The sequence below is a fragment of the Musa acuminata genome, chromosome BXJ3-4 (genome assembly GCF_036884655.1).
Source record: "Musa acuminata AAA Group cultivar baxijiao chromosome BXJ3-4, Cavendish_Baxijiao_AAA, whole genome shotgun sequence".
Taxonomy (NCBI): Eukaryota; Viridiplantae; Streptophyta; class Magnoliopsida; order Zingiberales; family Musaceae; genus Musa; species Musa acuminata.
The window spans coordinates 45922768-45950666 of record NC_088352.1 but is presented as its reverse complement, the minus strand read 5'-3'; the positions used below and the strand labels follow the sequence as shown (position 1 = coordinate 45950666).

General features: G+C 36.7%; 2 protein-coding genes across 2 annotated transcripts; one reads left to right on the top strand and one right to left on the bottom strand.

The window, feature by feature from the left end:
* Positions 1-500: 500 nt before the first annotated feature.
* Positions 501-24064, bottom strand: LOC135635657 (brefeldin A-inhibited guanine nucleotide-exchange protein 5-like). The gene is made up of 33 exons (XM_065146885.1): positions 23640-24064; positions 21933-22008; positions 21404-21638; positions 19524-19645; positions 19370-19428; positions 15844-15901; positions 15675-15759; positions 15368-15565; positions 15181-15239; positions 15013-15082; positions 14867-14935; positions 14580-14702; positions 14355-14408; positions 14192-14280; positions 13917-14013; positions 13732-13830; positions 13402-13611; positions 13153-13263; positions 12904-13088; positions 12203-12829; positions 11638-12055; positions 10909-11148; positions 10670-10793; positions 10444-10592; positions 7467-7823; positions 7073-7239; positions 6718-6986; positions 6372-6547; positions 4615-4734; positions 4390-4526; positions 3983-4310; positions 1489-1584; positions 501-1019 (listed from the first exon to the last, which is right to left on the bottom strand). The coding sequence occupies exons 1-33, from the start codon at positions 23752-23754 to the stop codon at positions 957-959; spliced, it is 5385 nt and encodes a 1794-aa protein (XP_065002957.1). The 5' UTR covers positions 23755-24064; the 3' UTR covers positions 501-956.
* Positions 24065-26513: 2449 nt separating this feature from the next.
* On the top strand, positions 26514-27706 carry LOC103982555 (uncharacterized). Its single transcript, XM_009399515.3, has one exon. The coding sequence runs from the start codon at positions 26764-26766 to the stop codon at positions 27622-27624; it is 861 nt and encodes a 286-aa protein (XP_009397790.2). The 5' UTR covers positions 26514-26763; the 3' UTR covers positions 27625-27706.
* Positions 27707-27899: the final 193 nt, after the last annotated feature.

Here is a 27899-nt window from a genome sequence, read left to right as displayed (position 1 = left end):
TTTTGATTGGGCGATTAATGATTGGAAAAAAAATATTTAATTATTAGAGAATGATTCGATATGTATTTATCTTTAACGTTCCCTCTCTCACGTGCAAATCGGATTAGATTTGGTAATGTGAAATTAAACCCAAATGCATGAATGGTACAAGCCAATTAAAGAAAGACATTAGACGGATACTCGTAATCTATGTTAACATCATGATAAATATTTTGATTGAATGATTAGTAATTTCAAAAGCTTAAGCAATTAGAAAATGATCTACCATACAAATGATCCATTTACAGACCACCGCTCGTATCATACATACATTAGCATAATCTGTCCCTTGTGAAAGCAATGTCAATAGTTGGATGACAAACGTAAGAAGCACTAGTATAAATTTGCAATCAACAATTTTTTCTCTTTTTTTTTCCTGAACAAACCAATCAAATTAAGAGCCAATCAGTACCCTCAAAAGAAACATGACAACATCTATGCAGGATACTATCAGAGGGATATAATTAATGAATGCCACCAAATTATTCAATATGCACAAAGCTATTACACAGATGAACAGGCAAGGCTATACATCTCCTCCAAAAAGCCAATAGTGAAGAGAGATTTTGTAAGAAAGTAACAGATGTAATAATTGTCATAACATCATTTCTAGAGTTTCCTGACCCAAGCAAAACATGCTGAGCCATTCCTAACAGTGTCACTCATATAAATAAAAAGATCTACGATATATGTACCTTCACAAGTATATTTAGTGTCACTAGTAGGCGTTACCTCATAAGATCCGTCCGGTATCTCTGTTCACTCTTGTTCATAGCGAAAAGGTTTACAACAGTACATATAGGTGCTCCTATTCATGGCATAAACATTTTGGAAGAGTTTCTGCTTCAAGCGGCAGATGCTGAAGAATGTCGGTCACACAACAGGGCAAACAAAAACATCAACAGTAATGATAACTATTATCGCAGAAGAGGGGCGAGCTGTGTGCTAAAGAGATCACCAAGAGCTCCACGAATGTCCATCTGAATTAAAAAGAAAATGATAAGCGTACAGCAATCTATTGAACCTCAAAATGTGGATCATACATAAGCCAAATAATGAAATAAAGAATGATTTCTATGTATAAGTAAATGGTTGAAGGATGATCTATTCCATGAGAAGAGATCGTACACCCACGTGTATGCATGAGCGCACGCACTCAAACACACACATTCGTGCATGTAGATGTGTGTGTGTGGATGTACATGCATTTTGACCAACTGAACCTTCCAGTATTTCTTCATAAAGCCACAACTGGAATCAACTGTTTCCAATGAAAACCAAGATGATGTCCTTAAAAATATAATATAAATATATTATATTTTGCAAGCAACAAGCTACAACAGATTAGGGAAGATTAGTGAAGAAGATCTTAGCATATAAAAGAAGAAATGGTTTAAGCTCGATGCTTCAGCTTACATAACATGATCTTTCGAATACTATAAGACTTACCTGATCACAGCAAACAAGTTTGGTTATTAGTGGATAGAACTCTCTAAGATGCTTTCTGAATATTAGACTATCCATACAGCACATTCGTTTGAGTACCTGAAAGATCAAATAGAAGTCTAAGAAATTACTGAAGGTAACAACTGCCAGTATTCCGGAAGGATCATAACTTTTTTTGAAGTATTCGAAAAAAAATTATCACTCAATAATAGTAGTTATATTATTGTATCCGAGTTATAAAGGGATACAAAGGGAGACCTAAAAATGTGATCTGAACAGCAAATTGGTTCTTCAGGCAAATTTTTGGCTGCAACAGAAAAATGAGGCTACTACAGCAGAAAATCCAGAGATCTGATATTACTTCAAAACACAGACAAACCTAAGAATTTTCACTGAATGCCAGACAAACACGGAGGATACAGATTTAGACATGAAAGTAAAGATGACAAATCCAAGAAAGAGGTTAACAGACTATTGAGAAGAAAATGTCCACTCAACATCCTTTTTCCTCTTTTGGCACTCATCTTTTCCCAAATTTAGCCTACAATTTAATTAGAAAAGTAGCTTACCAATCTATTTAAGTATTTACCAGAACTAGAAGGAAAAATTGCATATATATATCCCTCCAAACTTAGTGATTTTTGTATTTGTCCGTCTAAATTTAAGTTTAAGACACTATATATGCGTGTGTGTGTGTGTGTGTGTGTAAACTTTTAGATATCTTATTATATTTAATCTCTGACAGTTGACTATCAGCAGAAAAACTCCAATTAAACATTAATAATCTTCAAATTAGTTTCCTCAATTTTGTATTTGCCACATAAAATTTATGTTTAAAGAAAAGGGGTTCAAATTATCAATGAAAGTGATATGACATACGAGTCAATCTAGATGTTTAAAATTTTAATATCTTTTAAGATCATTGGTAACCATGGTTGGTAATGGTTGACTCGGGTTTATCGAACAGATGCTAATTGGCGTGGCATGCATGGAGGATTTAAATATTTGAAGGGATATATGTGTGATATCAAGATATTTGGATGGATATATATATATATATATATATATATATATATATATATATGCTAATTTGAAGGTGCAGACATGCTACTCCAAACTTTAATATAGAGAAAATTATAGATCCATATGAACATCAAGGGAAGTGAAAATACTGCAGAAAACAGCACTGTTTCTGATATTTCAGAAGCAATACAGAAAACCTATTCTGGTTGAGTAGGAGATAACAAGAGAACAAACAATTTAATGAAGAAGATTATTACAGGCAGCTTTGCAGAAACTTCCATTAGATCACAATTACCAATAAACCAATCCTAATGAAAACTTATTAAGTTCAAGCTCCAATATCCTGAGTTTTTGAATAGGGCTACTGACACCCAAAATCACCAAAGTTCAGGTGACCTGGCCAACCCAGGTCTATTTTCTGTTTATATGAGGAAAGACTCGTAAATTACTGCAATGTTCTCCAAAAACAAAAACATTCTACCAAAACAGAAAAAGGGGGCTTATAAAAGAGATACAAAAATTTGATCTTGACATGACAGTGAAGCAAAAGATGAGGATAAGAAAGTACAACAGTAGTGAGAGAAGGATAAACTATTGACATTTTCTTGATTTAATTTTTTTATTTTCATTTATTTTTGGCTGATATCCTGAAGCCTCAATCTCAACTGCCTAATCCTAATCCTGAACCACAAATTTTAACCTCGTTCTCTATAACTCCTCCAAATAAGAATCAGTTATAGCAAACAAGTTCTAAACATTTTCCACCTTGAGAGTTTCAAAATATTGTCAGAATGAAATTGTATATGAAATGTTATCAGCATGAAACTGCCAAGCACGTCCTTTGTGCTGACCAAAACTGGTAAAAGTTTGACCTAATTGGCACAAAATAGACATAATAACAAACAGACATAACAGCATGGCCAAGTACAACTCAGCATAAATCTTGCTGGCTGAAACCAGGACTAATACTTCAAATAAAAAAGAGCTCTAAAAACAACTTTCTTGAACTTCAATAGCAAATTACAAACATGATAGAATTTCAGAATTATTGAATTAATACCTTAAATATAAGATACTGAAACTAAACTTGTTACAACTTGAAGTCGACCATTATAAGGCTCATAGTTTCTTGTAGTTGAACTTTAACTTCATATATTGAGCTTGACTGATCAAATATATATTGTCTTATTCTATACCAAAAAATTGCAAAACAACTGCTTCTAGATTATTGAAACAACAGATCCAAGCCGATCAAAGTAGAATCATAATGAGAAATTACATGCCTAATATGAGATAGTTGATATACTGAAGCATTTCCTCTAGAATGGAATACTATATACTGATGTAAAAATTAAGAATTACCAAATCTTTCCAAGAAACAATCACAGCAATAACATATCTAACACAACACAAGCATAATAAATATAAACAAATAGAAAATACATGTTAGCAGCTCCTGATGTATGTATCTTACCTTAACAATAACTGGAGCTCTCAGGTCAAGTACACGATGTAGATGTGCATAACCCACTTCCACCACTGTACTTGATTTGAGCTCAGAAGTCTCCTTTAAGATCTGACCACAGAAAGAAACCAGCTTCTCTTCTGCTATGCCTTTGAGTTTCTCTTCTGAATCTAAAGTTGCAAGATAGCCTGAATCATTGATTGATGTCGGGACCACTGGACCATCAGAATTCACTTGTTCATGACTGCTGCTTTTCCATATTGCAGTTGACTTGTGTAAGATTTCTAAATAAATGGAAGTTCCGGTTATTTCTTGGCGAAGAAGATTTAGAGGTAGCCTGTGCAACATTAACCACCAAAAGTAAGACTTTGATTGACAAATTAACCAAGAAATCCGTAAGCCTCAGGCTTAGCTACCTTTCAGAGGGTATATATTGCATTCGCAATATAAGGTTTGATGAAGAATTATATGAAGCAGCAAATTCTATGAGAGACAACAAGATGTCCATTATTGCAATTTTATGGGGGACCTTTAACTTGCTCCAGTATTTTCTCTGCAATATTTCAATTATATCATCAGGAGACTAATCAATCTACAATAAGTTAAGCAAGATGATACAGGCTGTTTGAATTTTATATTACCTGTATGCTATCAATAACGCTTAACAACAGTAGTTGAGTAATACATTTTCCTTTAATAGTCTCCATCATCGAGTTCTCTTCATCATAATCATCAGGAACAGGTTCTGCAGCATCAAGGATCTGCATAGACATTCCGCATACAGAATCAAGCAAATAATATGCCAAAATGGAACAAAATATAGGTACAGATGACTCCACATTAAACATAAACTATGAGGGATTTTAAAGATACTTATATCTCGTACACCATCATATAATTCTGGTCAACATAAGTGACACAAATCATAAGTTCCCAACTATCTGCAGTTGGCTACATGGATCTTTTCCTATGATTGCCATCAAGCACGACTTAAGGAAATATCGATATTCAAAGTTTGTGGGAAAACTTTTTTGATTGTTTCAAACAAAATATTATTATCTCTCTCTCAATCACCTCTTCCACCAACCAATCCCAACAAACTTCCCTAAATAATTATTGCATCTAGAGATCTTCCTAGGATATATCTGTGCTATTTTAAATTATTTATCTCATTTGCTATCGATAATAATTGTACCTAATTGTTCACAGATGTAATATTCTTATTCTATTTTTTCATATGAGGATGAGCAATCATTGTAATCCATGGCATGGGTGACTCAGGTTCTAATTATGAAAACAATCTCCCAATGCTGTAGAGATAAAGATAACTACACTATCTCCATGTGCTATGTGTTAGTGAAAGTTTTGTGCATTGGTCTGCCCATTTCTAGTAGCTCTATACATTGATGATTGATCACAACATTCTCAATTCAAGAAAATTAGCTTTCTACTTTTATTGTTTGCTAACTAACCAATTTAATAATTAATAAATGATACTAGCTCACAACTGTCCTATACCTTTTCCTTTTCAATTTTAAGAGCACACAATAATTACATGATACTTTCAATACTCTATTTACTTCTACCATCACACTTGGAATCTAAAAGCAATATTTTCCTTGATATATAAATCCAAGAATTTTAAAACTTCTTAAATTTTTTTGTTTAACTATTCTATCTATATCCACAAAATTCTTATATTAATATTGCTAAAATGCACTTTATATATTTGGTATTGATCCTATGAAACCTAAAACCCATAGTTTCTAACATGTCTTCATAACTAAAAAAAGGCATACCTAGTGCACAAGGCTTCGGCCAATGTGGGGTCTAGAGAGGGTCAAGTTTAAAATTAATAAACTAAATAATATTATCAACATAAAATTTAGAAGTTCATCCAAAATATACCTAGCAAATTCATAAATGGTACAGAACATTTTAACGTGACCAAGGATTTAAATAACATCATAAATTGAACAACTAACCCCATTCTCAAAAGTTTCATGTTCAAAATTATTATTGACTTGTTCAAGAATACAAGAATGTAACTCACATGAAAATTTTAATTAATTCACTTTTATTTTCTTCGAAAATTTACCGTCACCCGATTTAGGATTTGCAAAAACATGATTAGGCTATTGGGTACAACTTTTTGTTCTTTACAAATAAGCTAAAACTAATTGCCTAAAACATCCAAGATTCCAAGTCCTGTCAAAAAGATGTAGTTTCACAAAAGAACACAACTTACAAACCAAATATACCTTATCGTAGTAAATTGAGAATATATTTCATATGATTTTTTTTTGTCTCCATCTAACTATTGCAATTAATCACCATCTTCAATCTAGTGAATAAACACATAAATGATTAAAAAAGAACATAATGAACAACCACCAACCTTTACAGGTGAAACCGCCCCAAGATCGTCTGTATCGTTCTTTGATTTGGATGTGAAACTTCTAAGAAGAAGGTTGTCCATCATATTACCCATAATCCTTTGACCAAATGTTTGGCTACGCTGGACGCTTACAGCTACGGCAGGCTTCTGCTTGTTACCTGATGGTGATGGAAGACCTACAGAAAAGGAAAATGACTACTCTAGAAGAATCCAAGGACAATATATATGCCCCAAACCAATTGACCACAATTTATAGCCCTTAAATAAGTATAACTGCACGAATTTAACAGGTGAATATGCATGTTGCAGGTACATCCAGTGGGAAAGTCACTACATGGAAACATACCATCAGACTCATCCAAGTTTGTTTGGAGATTGCTTTCACCATAATCATCCTTAAAGTCAGTTGTGCTGATTATTTTTCCAAAAGCTTCTCTACCAGCAGATAAGGATTCGTTAACCATAGTTCTTCCTCCTTCCTTCCTATTGTGATTGATACTAAATGGACTATCACCATCTTTGTCATCTAAATCTTTGGATAAAACTGCTTGGTTTTTTTCCTCAAATCCCAGAGAATTGAGCAGTTCGAGAGGTTGAGTTGCATATGATGCATCTCTGTAATTTAACAGTTATACAAGAAGAAAAAAGGATCAGAATGACAAAGCATACTGATACAAGAGATGAACTCATCAACAGCATACCTGATGCTTTTTAATAAAGTATCCCAGTCACTATCACCAAACTGATGGCCCCCAACCTCCACAAGATGCACTAGGGCTCCAAGAGAGATGCAAACGACACTCTGGTCTGTTTTCTTGGCACAATCAAGGAGAAAATCCAGGAGTGGTGGAAGCATGAAGCACACTTCCTGAAGAAAGCCAGAAAGTAAGAGCATGTAACCATATAATAACAACTTAGGACGAGGTTCTAGACAGTATGATACTATGATCCTTCAATAAAAAAATGTTAAATTGAAATCGTAGCTCAAAAGAACATTAAAGAGGAAGGATAATTGCTTTAGTTCATAACTGGAATATCATGTGATACAGATGGAATTATTTAACATGGCTCAATGAAGAAAAAAAGAATAGATACCTTATAGAAAGTATTGAAAAGATTGCAGAGCAACTGAAGTGAATGGACGCTAGTCTCCCGGAGCCACTCATCACCTGAAGAGACAGGACCATATCTTCCAGCATGTCGTACATGGTCGAATATAGGAAAAAGGACTCTGTGAAAGATGCTCTCCCAGAAAGCAGAAGAGAATTTCTGGCCTCTCTCATTCAGCAAATCAAATAGCACTTCCAGTGCACAGTTTCGAACTTCCAATCTAGGGTCCAGTGTTAAGTCAGATAAACCAGCCAACATAGGAAACCAGTAATGCTCTGTTATATCGAAGTTTGTCTCTAGCCCACCATCCAGGGGTTTCAGGGCTCCACCAGGTATAAATCCCTATAAAAACAAGAAGAATAAGAGAAGCAAACTCAAAACCAAAAGATTAAAGGGCTTGTAATATTGAAATATTAAGCCTGTGAAAGTAAAACATACAAAGAATCTATCAAGTATCAAGGAATATTTGTTTTCACTCAGTTTCCATCTTCCCATGGAGCCAGATAGAATTATGCAATCTTGGATACAGCTATAAGTACAAACTTGGAAGTTTAGCAATACTAACATGGTCACACAGATGGATAAATAAAACTGGGTAGTTGCTTATCAGAAGGCAAATGCATAACAATCCAAGTTCATGTAACCAACACAAACATTTCTACTAAAACAATTTGATAGAAAAATTAATGAGTCAAAACCTTTAAAATGATCCACTTTGTACCAAACTAGCTGTTTTGTACACGAATGGTCATCAAAGTAAGCTTTAACTGCCATTTTTATACTCAATGCTAGATGACCAAACTCATGAGCTAGATGAACAAATGAGGTCATTCTAGAAATATCCAATAATTTATCACCTTCTTTAGCTCAAGGAACCAAGAAACTATCACATATTATCAATAAGGTCCCTTAGAAAATTGTTTAACTTAATTGTTTAACTCCAGCAGTGCAGTTTATGGTGTGAGCATGACGACAACTTGAAAGTTGCAACATAACACTTGACTCATAAAAAACCCGGGGCTTCTTTGTTGACATATAAAAAAGTATTTGTTCAAACTTCTTTCCTCCACATTACCTTGCCTAACCATTTTTCTTTTTTGCGTATTGTTATGAAATGTAAATTCGTACTAATATTTGTTGAACTTCTAGATCTTTTTTTTTGTTTACTGTTACAAAATGTTGATTGAAGCTAATATTTAAATTGATGTTAATATTTGTTTAACTTCTAGATCTTTTTTTTTGTTTATTGTTACAAAATGTTGATTGAAGCAAATATTTACGAGGCTTATAGTCAAATTTTCTTTATTGCTTACTGTTATAAAATGCTGAATGAAGCTAATATTTGTTTGGCCTATATATGAAAAATCAAAACCAATGTCACGGTTTATAAGGAATCCATCCTCTGGATCATAAATTCCAAAAGATCAGTTTCTAAACTTCGTTATCATAGCTTCACGGACCAACACAAAATGATGATATTTTGTTATTACTTACTAAATTTATGATGATAGAGGAAATATATTTTAAAAGTGTGTTTTCGCTTGAGAACAGTGAAGAATATTGACATAGTAAATTTCTGTCTTCAATGACTATGATTACACATTGAACATCAATTCCTAGATATGTTATTTTATATAACTGTTCCAAGACTATGTTAGTACTTGGGATAAACTTCTTGATGACATACTCTTCTCTCAGTATGAAGTGCTTTCCCACAATGGCTAATTAATGAGTTCCCCATCACTGTTGATAGTGGCCTAATATTTTGGTCCGATGTGGACCAGCATACCAATACGTCTGGACCAAGAAAAAGCAGGAAAAAAGAGGGGAGAAAGAGAAGGGATTTGAGAGAGGAGGATTCGCGGAGGGGCAAGCAAGGGCAAAGGAGGAGCAGAGGACAAGGAGGATGTACCATCCAGAGAGCAAAGAGAGAGGAAAACGCAAAGGAGGAGGAGCAGAGGATGGAGGAAAGACAGATGAGGAGGAGGCTGAGAAAGAGGCGGGAAAGCAGATAAGGAGGACGAGGCATACTGAATGCAAAGAAGGAAGCAGCTACCAGCAACGCAGTGACTGAGAGCAGTGGAGAGACTATAGTGAGGTGGTAGGGAAAAGGAAAAGGCAAAGAAGAGAGAGGTCAAGGCACAAGGGAGTCAAGGTCACACTAGAGAGATTGAGAGATTGAGAGAGAGAGAGAGAGAGAGAGAGAGGTCATGTGGTTTAACCCTATAAAAAAAAGAACAGATTGGACCATCTAGAACGGGCTGGTCCATGTGCTGGTTTGCCATCAGACCAGTAAATAATGCCCAATACAGACTGGTGCTAGTGGAATCTAAAACCTCGAGTAAAACATGGTTCTCATTAGACTTATAACTCAGGATCACTCATCAATACTACAATCAAAAACTGTGAGAACCAAAAGAGAAAAAAGCTGAGTGCTTCAACAATTTTGTTATAGTACTCATTAAACTCTACAACTTAGGATGATCAGTAGGGGAATCAATAAACTTTGTGAGAACGAAAAGAGAAAAGTTGAGTGTTTCAACAATGTCATTGTGATTACAACTAGCATCACGCAAGCATAGTTCATCTTACCGGTCCGTACCGATATACTGACCAGCTATTGATACCGTATGTACTAAGTTGTACAGAGCCATACCAAGCATACCGACACACAATACATGGGGGTGTACTGATCGCTTGTTGGACCAGTATGTATCACCAATACAAAACGGTATGTTGAGGTGCGACGAACCTTGCACACAAGCAAATGATATCAAGAAAAATTCATTAAGCATCTCATTGCATGCATAAATTACTATATGTATTATGTAATACATGATTATATTCCACAAATTCGTCAAGAACAAGTTATTATGAAAATTTCTAGCCAAACAATGTTTTCTAGGTCTGTTAACAATATGAAATTATGTCTAAACATGAAGAAGTATGTTTTGATGCAAACCTCTGCAAGACGATCTTCACATATACGGAGGAGGGCAATAGCCTTCAAGCTAATGCGTGGTGAGACTTTGTTATTAGCAAAACGAATGAGGCTGTTGACACAATCCATAAAGCAGTCCCCAACAACCTGATCGAAATGTTCCAAGATAACTGCAAGACAAACTATTAGCTTCATTGGAAATCTAGGATAATTTAAACTCACAAGGTTAAAGTAACTGTTTTCTCACCTTGCTCAACATTTTCAAATGCACTTTCAACAATTGATTCAAAGTCATCATCAGCGGCTGCAGTAAAGATCATGAACACACTCCGCCAACCAGATTTAATGCTGCCAACCTTTGACTTAATCATCTGTTATGCCACCACCAGCAGTTAAGAACCATTTGTTTTGTCATGAAGAAGACAATGAAATAAGGAGCACATGATACATACTAAGTTTGTGTAAAATTAACAGACCAAAATTTACCTGAACAATGCAATCCACAATCAGGCTGCGTATTTTTTCATTGGGGCTATTCCGCATAAGAATGACAAAAGGTTTCAAAATGTCATTCTGGAAGGTGAAGTTGGTGAGCTCAGCACGCTCCAAATACTTCATACCAAGTTGTCTAAGTGAATCAATGGCGTACATAGCAACTTTTTCCTCATGGTGACTACCAGCAGCAATGAAATGCTGAGCCAAGACAGACCATATTCTAGCCCATACCTGAACAATGGAATATATCACAAGTTCAAATCAAGAATAATCACAAAAAAATCCATTGTAAAAGAATGCAACAAGACAACTTTATAATCAATACAAAGATATCTAGATTTTGGCATGCATCTGACAATGTAATGCACCAGAAAATAAGAACCAAAATATGCAGTGAACTATCTTTTGCTCACCTATATGATTATGCACTATTCCACCAAGTAATGATTATATCCTATTGCCACCGAGTAAAAAAGAAAAATCTATATATGTGCCATGTTAACCTATTACAAACATAAATTAAATACATGGTGTTGCAAAACTGTCATTTTAAAGTGATGTTGCCATATTTTCGAGTTTGACAGCCGACATTGGAGATTGAAATTCACTATTGTAATAGCATTAGGACTACTAAATTCCAATATATTAGTATATCAATGCAGGCATTGTAGAATCATAAATACCATAGAAACATTAAAGTACTGAAGGAACGTCAAGTACCAGCCGAATACGAGCCATATTATAGTAGCTTATCTCAACAAGTTTCTGTAAGCTGAAGACACGAGCAGGTGTTTGTTTCAGTTCTTCAGCAGATACACCACAAAGAGCAGTGAAGAATTCCACAACTGAATCACTAGGCAATTTTACACTATTTACAAAAGCTTGCTCTGCTGGTTTTCCAGCTAGCTCTCTAAGAGACTGCAGAATTGCATCCTTAGATATTTGATTTGAGCCCTGCATTACCGTTGCAGCAATAGACGGAGTTGAAGTGATATATTCTAGCCTTGAAACACATTCCAACACAGCATTCCAGGTGTCTTGTAGTGATTCTGTATCCGTATCACATAAAACAAGCAGGGTGCGTAATGCCTCCACATTTTTACCACGCATCTCCTTTGGAGCATGCAAAAAGGTAAATCTGCATGCAGATTTTTGTAAAACATTGCATCACACTTATTGGTATAATTTGTCATTGATACTCAGAAGAAGGAACAAAATGATATAAGATTTATGATGGTAACTTAAAACACACAATATTGCAATAGAACCTCATGCAGAAACATACCGTACTAAGGATGTTAGGAAAGCATAACGCAGTGTATCTATCCCAAGAACACATGTTAGATGTATGCCAGCTCTGAAACCCTCCATGCAAAGAATAACCCTTGGCTTGTTGTCTGTTTCTTCCATCGTGACAGAAAATGCTGCTAGCAAAGGCCAGCCTACAGCTTCAAGAATTGGTCTAACCAGTTCAACCCGTTGAGCTGTGTAGAAAACACCCCTTTTTTCACCTTTATTTTTAAAAAGAGCCTGTATTTGCTGTTTAATATTTTCACTCTCTGCCTTGGTATCAATCTCTGACTGTTTTTTAGGAAGAGCTAAATTAAGAATATTAACAAGATGACCTCTCTCTTCTGTTTCTGGCCTCAGTCTGCTGCTTTTAGATGCACTGGGTGCATCATTCTTCATCTTTATCTCTTCTTTAACAATTGAATCATATATCTCCTCTAAAATCTCCTTTGGAGCACACTCTTCTATATCACTTGCAGAATTCATGCGTATAAAATCGGATTTGGACATTTTTGGCCAAACCATTGGATTGTGTGCATCTGTATTTAACATTATAACTGCATAGGCAAGAACATAGGCAGTATCTGCATTCTTGAAAAGTCCTGGATTATCAGCACAGTAACTGCAAAACAAACATCAGCTAGCTAAATAATCAAAAGTGGCAACTGTAAGAGCATCTCAAATTAACAACTATACCGTTCAGCAAACTTTTCCATGATCCGATCAATTTTCTGTGCTTCTCCAGGAAGTCGAAATCCTTTCAGAAACTCACGAATTGCAATATCAAACTTTAACCCTGAGAACTTCATGGAATCAACATAAGCATGCATGACAGCAAGGGGAAGTTCCTCGTGCTGACCCAAATATTCACCAATCATAACCTGAAATATAAAGAAATTAAACACACTTTTATCATAAACAAAAAGAATTGACATAGAAGACAACCTTATCCAAACTTGGAGTGCATTTCAGGAACTGGGCTATTGCAGAAGCCTTATCCTCAACCAACTTGTTAGACAACAGTAATTCTATCCCTTTTGCCGGTTTACGATTGAACTAGAAACAAAGGAACTGGTTAATATTTAACCATAAAAAATAAAACTAAACCCTTACGAAACTAGAACAGAGGATATAATTCCATTTTTCTTGCATAAATTGCTTTTAAATATACATGACTGACAATATCCTAGTTACCTCTAAGATAACTGCTTCCATCGTGGATTTATGAGCTTTAGCCTTCTCAAATTGGTTCAGTCCATCATCCTGGTTCTTCAGCTCATTAACTGTAACAGATTCTCTAGCCAAAACATCGTCTTCAGGGGATCGAACGATGTTATAATGCTTAACGAATTCTCTTCTTAGCTTCTCCCAATCAACCAATGATTTCAGCAGACTAACCAAGCACTGCAATAAATAAATAAATTGATAGACGTTGAGAATAGAAATAAAGATTAAACGCTTGCATGAAAACATTAGACAAACAGTAAAAAAACAATGGTTTTTATTTAAAGAAAAAGAGGAAACCTGAAGGGATGAGCCTTTAGCAGATGCAACCTGCATCAAACCAACTGAGCTGGGATCTGTAGTTAGAGTCCCTTGTGCTATTCGTGACAGAGCATTCACCTGCTTAGATCAGCATAAATGAGAATGTATTACAAAGATGCCACTCTTTAACTCCAAGACATCAGTACAACTCGCTTGGATTTTACCATGAGTTCAAAAAGGTTTGGTGCCTGAAGATCACAATCATAGTTAACAAATATATCTGCAAGCATTTGTGAATCCTTGCATACTTTCTCGAGCATCCTAACAGAGAATCCATTATAAGTTTCCATCAGCAAGATAACAAAGCTTGCAGCATGAGCAAATGCTACATGGCCAACAATGGAATACAACATAATATTACGATAAACTGAAAATAAAACTATTACAATGTGAAAGATAAGGAAAACAACATTTTCTTAACATGAAAATAACATATCACCGGAGAACAGTTGTTCTTTGGCCGAGAGCACTCTCATTGCTTTCCAAGGGTTTTAATATTATCAAAGGAAAAAAAACACCAATTTCTCCCTGAAAAATAGTATATATAAGATCAACATGATAAATGAGGGGACAGTCACGATGACCATATCAAAGTAACATACCTTAAGACTTTCCCTAAAACGGAGCAAAAGAACTGCAAATATTCCAGTTGCATGCTGCATAACAAGATTTAGCATAAAAAAGAGTAACTACTTGAACAAATAAAAAACCATGTAACTTCAGCTTCTATGCAAACCTAGTTATCAGCAATTCCCAACGATCAGTAAATAAGCAAGCATTAGATAATGAACAGGACAAGCAGCAACAAGTAATAGTGCATAAATAACCTGAAATATGGCTGGTGAAGAAGAAACAGAAGCCCGTAGTAGCGCGTAAGAAAGATATGCCTTAACAGAGTCAATAAAATGGAAATTTTTGGTGAAGGATTGGCTCACTCCTTCCAGTAAACCCTGCAAAGAAAGTCATGGGTATGTCAAACAGTCAAAGTACAAACTATGAAAACATGTTTAAAACTTAAAAGAACAAAGAAAAAATGAATTGAGTAAAGCAATTGGAGAAAAAAAAAATGGCAGATGAAACTTTCTTGCCTTTACAAAGTCCACAATAAACTAACCTGCAAAAGCTCAAGAGACAAAAGCCTTGTCTTTGTAGTAACCTCGTCGCTCTCTTCTTTCATCCCCATCTGCATATATAGACTTCAACATGTGAAGATAGACTGCCAATAGACTGTGACATCAGAACATTTTCACAAATTTAGACCTTGCAAAGTGTGCGAAACAGCAACAGAGCATCACGTTGCACCACACTCATGCTGTCAAGATCAATCCCTCTGAAATAAGATAAGAGTGATGAATTTGTTACATTCAACAGAAATAAACCACAACTGAAGGCTAGAACTATTTACACAGTTGAGAATTTCTTTTATACCGTGAGATTTTCTTTCCATCTCCAAGTTGAACGGCTTGATCGAGAACGGCCTCTAGACCCTGCAGATTGTATCTTATAATAAGATATAATAATCAAGAAACCCCAATGTAGATAATTCCAACTAATCAGTAAAACAATCTCAATTTTTTAACAGATCTTGGATATTAATTTTAAACAAATGGACCACCTCGATGTCTGCACCACCAGCCAAATTCTGAAGTTCCTCAAAAGATGGAGATGTTTCATTTGTGTGACTCATGGATAATGCATCTGCTGTTGAAGTTTTCTTCTCATCTTCGTCTCTAGACATTTCTACATTATCAGAGGTTGTGTAGCTAGCTGAAGGAATATCAGCATGCTCGTAACTACTGGATGACACAGAAACCTAAACACCCATAGAAAATAGTTGATATTCTAAATCATTTTTTCCTGTACGAAGCCCTCTACTTTCTTAAACAACTCAGTAAGATCAAATAAGATTAAAAGAATCCAACCTGATCAATTTCCATTCGCCTAAAGACAATATTGATCATTTGGGTCAACATTGCTTTTGAAGTTCCCTGATTTATTGGACTCTTGCTACAGAAAAAGTTTAGAGATTGGTATGCATTAGATAATATTTAATGAATTGACAGTTTCTAAGGAAGAATTTGATTGGCATACCTGTTAAGAGCAATGTTATAGCATACTCTAATCACTCCCAGCAAAGGTTCTCCATGCACTGTGTTTAAAGAAAGTAGACTAATTTATCAAAATTGATAACTAGAGGCACAGTCATGACAGTGTAGTACAGATTAAACATCTAAAGACAAACCATGCCTGCGTATAACCTACCAGTTCAGCAACTAATAGGAAATTATCCAGTTTGAGGTACACTTATGATGCATTGAAACATTTAAAACACAAAAAAAAAATGTACCTAGACTTCTGCCTATGCAGGGTCTGGGAGGGTCGATATATGCAACCTTACATCGAGAGGTTGTCTGACTCAAACCTTATTCTCCCATATCACAAAACAACAACCTTAATGTTCTACCAAAGGCTGCCCTCTAAGATAATTTTTTAAATTTTAACCTCAAAAAACTTCCAGAGATCTAACCTCCAAAAGACCAGCCAAAACCTCTGAGAAGGTTATCATAAAAGGTTAAGGAAAGAGTCATAATCTAGACAACAAAGACACATGCATGAACATAGAATACAAACCATGATCGGAAAATGACTAACCCAAACTCAATTGCTTAGTTACAGCTTCTTATACAAATGCAAGAAATGAATCACCAGATAAAAATGCAGCTACAAATTCCAACTATCCATGGCATGTGGAATGTTTCATTTAGATCAAGCAGTCCATACGTCTGTATGTATTTATGCATAAATGTATGTAAAAATCCACTAGTAGTGTTTTAAAAAGTGCTAGGCGTTAAAAAGTGCCAAGGCCCCAAAATACCCGAAGTGCTAGGCGCTCGCCTAGGCACCCACCCGACGAAGCAAAACATTACACAATATTAAATTTTAAAAAATATATATTGTGATTTATAAATATAATCATAAAAACAAAATGATAAATCAAATTGAAAGCATACAAAGTACCAAATTGCATTGTCCATCTTCAAATAACAAAAATATTAAAAAAGAAAAGTTTAACATCAAATTCAATGAAATATGTTAAAGGGTTCTATTGATGGAGACCTATGCTAAATGGGGTTTCCAGTATCGTGCTAAACAGTTCTAACTTCTAACTCCTAACGGAGTAATAGTGCACCACCTCAACATGGTGCACTAGAGGGGGTGGGAGGAGGGGGTGGCGGATGAAGGCAACAGTGGACGAAGCTGTGGATAAAGGCAGCAGTGGCAGACGTAGGGCAACAGTAGGTGAACGTGGCGACGACAAACGTAGGGTTTTGCTTTCAGGTTTGTGTTAGGGTACAGTAGTTGGTTCAATAGGCTAATTACATATTACCCCCAGTAATTAGCTACCTTTAGCATTTCGGTCCCTATACTTTCAAAAATTATATTTAGATTCTTATACTTACAAAAGTAAAACATTTAACCCCGTTGCTCCAGCAAAACCCTTTTCTCTTTCTTGATTTTCAGCCCTATAAAATTATCTTTTTAACTATGTATAGAAATACCAATGTAACTTTTGAAATTGTAAAGACCAGAATGCTAAAGGGGCCTAATTATAGGGGGTAATCTGTAATTAGCCCTGGTTCAATTGAACCAACTTGCTCGTTCAATCGAACCCTGCTCAAACCCTGACCCAACTTGGCTTAGGCGCTTGCACGAGGCACCTGACGCCAATGATTTAAAAAGCGTTAGGCGCTAAAAGGCGCCAAGGTCCAAAAACACCCGAGGTGCTAGGCGCTCCCCCGAGCGAAGCAAGACGCTAAAATATAAAAATATATAATATAATTAATATAATTATTTAAATAAAAAATATGCTATTAAATTAAGAAAATCGAGTACAAAATCACAATGTCATATTAATAAAAAGTCTCAAAAATCAAAACAATAAAATTTTACATCAAATCTATTGAGTTGCTCTGTACACTTGCCATTTATTCTGAAACCTAGCAATAATTTTAAATAAAAAAATTAATAATATTAAAATCAAAATAATATATTATTAATCTAATAAATAAAAATACTATTATTAGTATATAGTTAGCAGTATACTGTTAATATACCGTTAACAATATAGTGAGAAGAGTGTGAGAAGACCGAGGCTGCTTAGGCAACAACAACGGTAGCGAGAGCGGGAGAGAGAGCGGCAAGCGATAGCGGGAGTGGGCGCGGGAGCAGGAGCTGCGAGCGGGAGTGGGAGTGGGAGTGGGAGTGGGAGCGGGAGCTGCGAGCGGCGAGCGACGACAACAGCGATGAGCGACGATTGTGGCAACGGCGAGAAGTCGACGAGCAGCGATTGTGGCAGCAGCGAGTAGAGACAGTGGCAGCGACAGCAGATAAGAAATCTCGACGGCAAAATCGCGAGTGTTAGGATTGGGGAAGTCGGAGAAATCGTGAGAGGGAGCCTATCGGTGATTTAGTTGGTTCGATTGAACCAACTAAAGCATCGGAGAGCGAACCAAATGTAAAACACTGGTTCGGTCGCCTGGTTTAAACCCGGGCGCTCGCCCGAAGCTCGCGGCGCTTGGGCTCGGGCGAGCTCCTAGGCGGCGCCTCGTTGAAGCGAGGCGCTTGGACATGAAGCGAGGCGCTCAAGCCTCGCCTCGCCCGAGCGCCTATTGAAATCACTGCCTGACACCTAGGCTCAGGCGAGTGCTCGAGCGACGCTTCATTGAAATGCCTTGCATTGATGTTTTGCAAGGCGGTTAAATGAGGCGAGGACCTCGCCTCACCCGACCGTCTAAGCAAGTGCTTGAGCACCTTTTGAAAACATTGTCCACTACATCGAATTAAACAATCATATCATACCACAAAAATTGTTGGATTACCGACTTACCAGCATAAGCAAGGATTGAATGTTGTTTTTCAGCATTTTAGGTGCCCTGTGGTTGACCTAAAAAGTTGAGAACTTGCATGTTTTTTATGTCTGGTTCAGGAAATTTGGTATCTCAGATAAGATAAGACTCTAATATTAGGTGCTCTACATGGAATTCAGATTTAGATTAATAAGCTCTCAACTCTTCTGATATTCTAGGATTTTAGCTTAAATTTCCACACTTTCTACCACTTATGTTAGCAGTAATCTCAAAAATAGTGACCATGAAAAATATTGGACTGCCTTTCACCTGCCTCTTCAAGAAGAATGTAACTGAATTTTCACCCATCATGAAAGTCTAATTACTCCTCAAATGTTATCTTCTGGGAGAACAATGTTTTCCAGCCATATTGATGCAGTACAATTTTAAGAAACTGAGTATGATTGATTAATGATGTGCAATTTTTAAAATTTTGGAAAAATAAGAAGAAAGATATGGTACATACATCCTGACAAAAGTGAGAATTTCAGTCAAGCACCAACATGCTTGAAAAATATGTAAGTTCACTACATAACCTACATATACAGAATTTGAACCCAAGAGAAGGATACAAACAAGCTTATACAACAAAGTTTTCAGCAAAGAATTAGATTTTATATCTTGCACAACTCAGGCATGTTTTTGAAATGGTCATGAAAGTAATTCACATCCCTCTTTGAAAAACAAAAGCAGAAAATACAATCTTATACCTCTGAACCTTGTGGATGATACCGCAGTGAGAAGCACCTTTAAAACTTGTAATATGGTACTGCAAAATTATATGAGTGTCAAAACACAAGTTAAAAGATTTCATTTTGAAGATATATCTAGATAATAGAAACAAATTCGAAAAATAATATGTACCTGTCGGACGAAGAGTTATCAACACAACCACAGACCATATTGAGAACATCGGTAAATTGTGAAGCATTTTTACCACCCTCGAGTCCAGGATCACCCTCTAAATGATCATAAGCTATAAGTTTCTGCCACCATGAGAATTTAATTAGAAACACTATAAGAACTATAAGCATCAGGTGCATAATAGTCCAAGTTCATGGCAACAAGAGAAAAATAGAATAGTCGAAGAGGGAAAATGGACTATAAAGAAAAAACCGCACTGCATATGCAAAGGTTTCATGTGAGGATTAAAGATTCATCACATGCCACCAGAACGTAGAGCACATGCATGTACGTTATGTGCACTAAATATAAAAGATAAAAATGGCAAAGAACCAAGGTTCATGTGATGTAGGCCCCAGTAAATATTCCTGTGGTTCCAAAAGAGGACGCTCTGTTACCTTAATGTTTGTCATCATTGTTACTTAGATTGCCTGCTCTTAGGAATGGTAGCAATCTTGGACAGGAGGTTTTCAATTCTTTATGCTTGCATTTAAGTTTGGAAAATCTTTTGTAAGTTCTAAGGGTGTTACTTGCTAACCTCAGCTTTGTAGATCATGATACATTAGTGCACATTGCAAATGTCTGACTAGGATAAAAAGTAAAAATAAAAAAGACAGATCTAGTTACGAGGCTCCCAATAATGCAAGGTCTAGAAAGGGTAAACGTATGTATTCTTGCCTCCAAATATTATTTACAGATGTTGTTTCAGAGACTCGAGCATTTCCTTGGTCACAAACAGGCAACCTTGCCATTGTACCAAGCTCTGGCCTCTTCAAACATATAGTGGCTACAGATAACAAAGAAGAAGAAGAGAATGATTGTCACATTCTTGCTAGTCAAAGAAGAAGAGAAAACAAATTCCTAAGGAACAAAAGGAATGGATAAAGTACAGAGAAGGGCACAATAAGACAATAAGATAAAAGAAAGGAAAGATAAGGATAGGAACAAGGGGAAGTTATGGTATAGGGATTTAGTCACATGCTAGAATTGTATTGATATAGTGGTTTTGCCAAGAAAACATTTTGATTATTTCATCAAGCAGATCAAGGTTCTAAATTTTGAAGATGAAGGGTTTGACCTGCTGCCAAATGTTACATGTAGGAACAAGGGATGTGGGACTAATACAATGCATATCCATTGCCTGTTCTCATCCTTTTTCCTCACAAGACCACAATTTTCAAGCAAAGGAAACTTAAGTCACAAAATAGGCAAAGAAAAAGGAGAAAAGCCAACTTACTATGAATAAGAAGAAACTATAATTGTGACACATCTATAGTTGTGCAATAGAAGCAACTGTATGGAAAAGATATGACCTATCAGCTGTAAGGCAATGACTAAAGGTAACGAGAACAACTAGTCGTCGGACCTGCATCTTTAAACAGCATAAGCTATAATAGTAAAGAATGTGTATGTAGGCATGTTCATCAGTAACATAATAAATGCTATTTCAAACCACACCATAGTTGTTAAAGAAGTCAGAATCTAGTGCATGAGACAAGCTGTTCTTCATCTCATCCTAAATAGACAAACCATTAGCAGGCAAAAAATTTCAAAAATAAAAAATCATCCAACATAAAGGATCAAGATAAGGAACATGTTTTAGACAAACCATTAGCAGACAAAAAGAATTCAAAATGAAAGATCATTTTCTAATCCAGGATTTAAATAATTACAGGAAGAATAAAACAAACTTATATGCAATAAACAAACATGAGTATATGTGCATCAATAAGCCTGCTATGGATGTTGGACCAAAATTCACACTTGTTTTTGCAAAACTGTAACACAACTTCTAGGAAAGAAAAGGCACAGAATTTTTTGAGTAAACAGGGGCAACATACATGAAGACAGTCAAGTGCAGGCTCCAAAAGTTTTATATTCTTCATCTCAAATGCAAGCCTCAGTGGCTTTAAGACAAGCTCAGCTTGGGTCCTGTCTAAGGTGTGGCCAGCACTTGCTAAAGCTGCTATAATAGGTTCACTCCTCTCTTGGGACATATTCATGGTTACATCCTTTTCAGTACCTGCAACTGGAGCTTCCCCTTCTTTCACTGCTACAGCACCTTCAGCTCCAATGCTATGCGACAATAATAACTGATTAATGTCTGTAGAACTTGGTGAAAGCGCATTGCAAAAAAAAAAAAGCATAGTTGAACACTTAATGAAGTAACCAACTAAGTGCCTACAAAATATGTCAAATCGAGGCTCACATCAACCTTGAAGGTATCATGACTGATATCAGGAATGTGTGAAATCCACTAGTATCTAAAAGATAATTATTTATAGCAGAAACAGAAAGCCATCTTGATCCCAATAGAAACATTGCATAAGTTAATGTAAAACTTAAGCACATAATAAGAAATTTAGCAACCTCTCAGCCCCTGCCAAAGTTGTTGCATGGTTATGATCATCAGAAGTCAACTCTGGCTTGGTCTCTTTCATGTTGTCTGAAAGTGGAAGATAAAAACAATCAATTACAAATATTCTCAGCTTGAATTATAGTTTAAATGTTAAGATAAAACAACCAAGTAAAATTCTCAGTTTGAATAAGAGAAACAATTTGAACTGACAAAAAGATTTTTAGGTAATTGCTGCCCATTTCCATAATCTCCTTCTTCTTTACATTTTCCCCAACTTCTCACCTGGTGTGCTATTCACTACAACCATGCCAACGTCTCTTCTCTAATTAGATCCATTTTTCATGTTTCCTAGCCATATATGTTCATGCCATCCCTATGCACAAGAACGAAAACACAACTTAGGGCAAGTCAGGTTTAGCCCACCAATATGTTGCATTCTCTCACCACCGTTTAATGATATATATATATATATATATATATATATATATATATATATATATATATATATATATATATATATATATATATATATATATAAGTGGACTTGTCCTCTCCACGACAGACAAATTCAAATTCAACTTTAAAAGATCTAAGTGGACTTTATTTAACAAAAACAGGTCTTAATATGACTTTAGTACCTACCATATATTTCCTAAAAATTCAAGTATTCAATACATAATCTGAGTCTCCATAAGGGCAGAGCTGGTATGATATATCCTAGAAAACATGAATAAACAAAACTTAGTCAAAACCATGCCTAAAGTACACCCAAATTTGACTGTAATTCTAATTTACCATACTTGGATTGTATTACGTTCCCCCATGCAGCTGGCATACCTCTAGTTACAGGGTTCTATTGAATGAGTATGCCAAATTATTCATTTATCTTTTAAGCATTTTCATAGCACAACCAGCTTTTTCCTGCGGTATTTCTAATGTTAACATGACTTTTTTCAGTATTAATACAGGTCCTACTCCTACCATACTCTCTGACTATGAAAGTGTCATCTAGATTGTTATATAAAATAACTCCTCAAATTGGCCCAGTATTCCTTTTAATGGCAGCAACTTCGATCAAACATCTACAGTCTTCATCCTCTATGTACTTAACATTACCTAAATCCCCACTCTTTCTTTTATCCTTTTTGAAGTCCTGAGATGATCTCTCCATCTTCAGTACCTAAATTATTGTAAAATTACCAAAAGCATTAAATTTCATCCAACATTCCAACTATGAGTTTTTATTCTTCTATTCCAGTTAGTTTCTATATCCAAAAGCCCTATGTTTTCCCACACCTTTGCCATACTTCATAGAATATCTTTCCTTCCCTTTGACTAGCTCCTAACGTACTACATTCAACTGCAAATTCCCACTAGACATCCGAAAGTACTTTTATTTTTTTTCATTTCATTAATCTTTTCCTCGATTTTTGCTTACTCTTCGTTTTCCTTAATCATGTGGATTCCATCTTGCTCGATCGTCTTATTATGAAATCACAAGCCTTGCTTGATATTCTATATCTCCAGAAACATTTTATCCGATTATACTTCAGTCAATTTTCTATGGGTTCTTTTTCAATGCGAACTCAAAATATTGCAGGTAATGTAGACAGATAGATCAGGTCTACAGGCAACGACTTCGGAATACTAAAGGAAGACAAAATAAAGTAAGGATTGAATACGAAAAAATGTAAAAACTGACTTGGGGATGTACCGACCTAGACAAGTCTGCACGGCGCTCTGCAGGGCGGGGTACTTCTTTCCCATGCACTCCTTGAGCATGGCCTCCAAGGAGCGGATGATAAACCCCGAAGCGGCGGAGGCGGCCGCCATGACGAAGAGTCCTGTGGAGATCCGCCTCGACTACCCCTTCACGACTCGATCTCAGACCGTCAGGGCAAGAAATCCGTCGTGATCCACGAATCAGAAGATAAATCGAGCGGAAAGAACAGAAGAATCGGATGACCGCGGGCAAGAATTCGCCGACTGGAAAGAGCGCCGAGAGGAGAGGAGAGGAGAAGAGCGAGCAGATCTGACTTCCGAGAGGAAAATGTCGTCCGCGATGGAAGCTTTCGCGCGACGGACATGCGATCGCAAGTAGAAGGTCCCCGAGTCGAGCCGTATCACATGCGACCAAAACCACTAAACTGCAAGTGGCGATCCTGATCCGATTTAAAGAACGAGATTGGACTAGAACGATCTTGATCTGGTCAAACATACGCTGTATATGAGGTGAATTTAAAGTTAAAGAGGCTCAGATCGAAACATGTAGGTAAACACAGATTACATTCGAGTCCAAATTCGAATCTGACTCGTTACTTGCATACTGCATTTTAACTCGTACTTTACTACTCAAACCTATGTGAAAGGTATTTAAAGGATAATTAAATCAAACATACCGAATATTAAAAAGGTGAAAATATAATTAAATCAATGTAACTCATTTGGGATGAGTTTGATTGGAGTTTGATGCATGCATAAGTGTGTCAATTATGCCTAATATTTTATTACTCGAACGATTATAAAATAAATACAGGGAGAGTACTCTCCACTCACATCAATTATAGTTATGTTTATGTTATTTATATTATATAATATATTTTTATTAATAATATAAATAAATAAAATGTATATTTGAGAGTTGAACTCAAATGTTATAATTGAAACATTTCAACATTAACCACTAAACCAATATATATATTTTTAATTTTTAAATATATTTGAATATTTTATAAGCAAAAAATAAATAAAAATATTTATCAAAAATTCAAAACTCAATTTGAGATTTACCTCTTTTGTGTCATTTTATAATTTCGATCTCCAACCACTACAATCTTACTATCTCGGTACCTCACAATTATATTCCTTCACCTATACTATAGAACATCATATGTTGGAGGTATTATTTATCATGACTAACCTAACGTTATAGGCATTGTGAGCGATTAAGATACATCCATTGGCACAAAGGGTAACGATTTGTTACTAGGAAGTCTATGTAGTTATAAGTTGAGCCAATTATGAGATAAATGATATGGTTATGATATGAGTTGGTGTCCATAATGGCAGAGGTAAACTAGGATTATTTAATAATTATTAATATTTAAAATGAGTATGAGTGGAGCAAGATGTACTAACAGAGAAGAAGAATTGCAGTTGCCCAACATGAGTGAAAGTGTTATCAGGGAGTATAGCATCTTCATTGAGTCGCTTGTTTGATATTAATGGTAAACATAGAGTGTTAACCAACCTAACATAGTTTGGATCTAACTTGTCTTAGGAGACTTTTGACTTGCCACATGTGCTTCTTCATGTCTAACGTAATGTCAACCTGTATTAAGATTGATGTTAGACAAGTTTTGTAATGAGGTCCTTCCAATATTCAAGTCACTTCGATACTGGTAAGAGAGAAAATACATACATAATTGCACCTTGATTTGTAGCCATTTTTTCCTAACTGCTTAAGACTAGGACAAATATTTTGAGTAACAAAAAAATATTTAAATATTTTTTATATTCAAAAATTACCATATATATGTGTGATAAATTAAAAAAAAATATTTTTTCTTGGCTATAGTCTTATTTTTCATTTATTCTTATTGAACGCTTATTATTTATTATAAAATAAAATTGTTCGTAGTCTTTGTCCCTTGTCGTCACCTCTGTCCCATGCTTTCTTCGTGCTCTCTCATTATCTTTTGTTTCATTCTCAACCTGGCCACCCCCACTATCAATTGAAGTGCCATCATCTGCAACATCATTGTCGACCTTGGCTCTCTCGTTGCCTTTACCCTCTTCATATGTATGGTCTCCCTCTCTCTCTCTCTTATGTTTTAATGTTCTTACTTTCTCCTTCGTCATTCGTGTCGTCTTCTATTCTTTACTCTCTCCGCCTATCAACGAAGATGGTGATGAGGGCAAGGGTACATGGGTAAGGATGAAGATGGGGGACATGTGAGTGAGGACGACTCGAATGAGTATGAATAAAGATGACAACAAAAAAGCGTGAACGAAAATATCAACAATGAGAGTACGGAGTAAGGTCATTAACAATAAAGCAAAAAGATCGATGAAACAAAAGTTAAAGACAATTTCATCTTTTTAAAATATAGATATTTCATGAAAATAAATAAAAAAATTTTAATCAAGATGAAAAAGAATCAGGAGGTTTTTTTTTTGAAAAATTTCCCTCTCTCTCTCTCTCTCTCTCTATATATATATATATATATATATATATATATATATATATATATATATATATATATAACTGACACGTGGCTTATTCGCTTCGAGGAACCAATTCGGATGCCATCCACTAAATCGATTGCCACAACTCTCGTTCGGTAACAAGCAGGCATTTGCGTCACGAAGCCACGTTGCATCACATGATATCAGCGACTAAAATAAATCTTAATCGAACAACATGTCAATTTGAATTCTGTATTCAATTTTATTTTATTCTATTAATAAAAAGAAGAAAAAAACAAATAGACCAAAAGCCAAAAAAGCAAAAAGGAAGTAAATCAGAAAGCAGGTGGGAAGTATTTATGTTGCAATAACAATAGTGCATTGAAACCATCTCCCTCCTCTAGTCGCGTCCATCTCCTGTCTCCCTCGCTCCTTCTTGGGAGTTGGGACCATAAGCAGCGCCTTCTTCCCCCCAACGACCATTGTAGTGAATGTACCATTCAACCATTACTCCCCCAACCACTGATCAGGGAAAGCTGATAGAAAAGGAAGGGGGAAGAAAACAGCGAACACCATCGAGAATTTGGGTTGGCTCCCGGTGGTAAACGAGGCTCTTCGCTTTCAGGTGAGGGGGAATGCCACTCTAGCTGGAGGATGGGCGGCTGCTTCAGCAGTAGTACCAAAACGCAGGAGGCGAAGGCGGCGGCACGCACCACCACCCCTCGCTACCCCGAGGGGGCGAGCTTACCACCTCTGCCAGAGGCCGATGTCGAGGAGACGGTGAAAGAGGTCCTCTCCGAGACTCCCAGACCGCCGAGGCAAACCCCATTGCCAATTAGGGCAGATCAGGTGGCCACTCCGAAGGAGGTGGAGATCAACGACGAGGCTGTTCCTCTCGCAGACCGCAGCAGCAACGGCTGCGACACCAGATGCGAGGACGCCTCCGAGGTCTGCAGCATCAGCGCGAAGAGCGAGACTCTATCGGGCCCCACCACTCCGGCTGAGAAGCGACGAGCAGCTGCGACGGAGACCGGAAGGAGGGCGGCGAGGGATGACCGCTCGCCCGTCAAGTACCAGAAAAAGCGCTCCGTTTCCGGCGAGTTCGCCTGCAGACGGGACCGGAGCGTGGCTGTTGGCTGCGGCAGCGGGAGATCCTCCCCGTCGCCGGCAAGGCGGAGGTCCGAACACGCGGCCATCGGTAGGACGAACTCCGCCAGAGAGGCCAGCGCTCGGGCCACGCGAGATCCAGGCGAGAGATCCAACAGGCGCTCGGTGTCCCCGGCGGCGGAACGAGCGGCGGAGTTGCGGCAGAGAGGGGGACAATGCAGGGCGCCGGAGGCAGCGACGGCTAGGGTAAAAGGATCGATGAAGCAGATCTCGGCGGACGAGGGAGAAAGGAGATTCTGCGGGCAGCGTGAGGGCACGGTAGATGGCGGCGTGGTGGTATCCGAAGGAGAGCAGCCGGAGTCGCTGGAGAACCCCCTCGTCTCCCTGGAGTGCTTCATCTTCCTCTAATCTAGAGAAGAATTAAAAGACATAGGAAGCTTCTCTTCTTCATCACATCCGCAGATCATCATCATCATCATCATCATCATCATCGTGCTCGAAGGTATCACCAAGCCTAACTGGAACTGTTTGTCTTTTCTTTCTCCATGAGACAAGCTCAGCTTTCTCCTTGTCATTAAAAGCTCTTTAACTGAAACAATGTTTATTTCGTTAAGAATTACATACGCATATTAAGTACAAGTGTTGATGTGGTACAACTGAATAAAGTTGTGTACTGCAAAGGC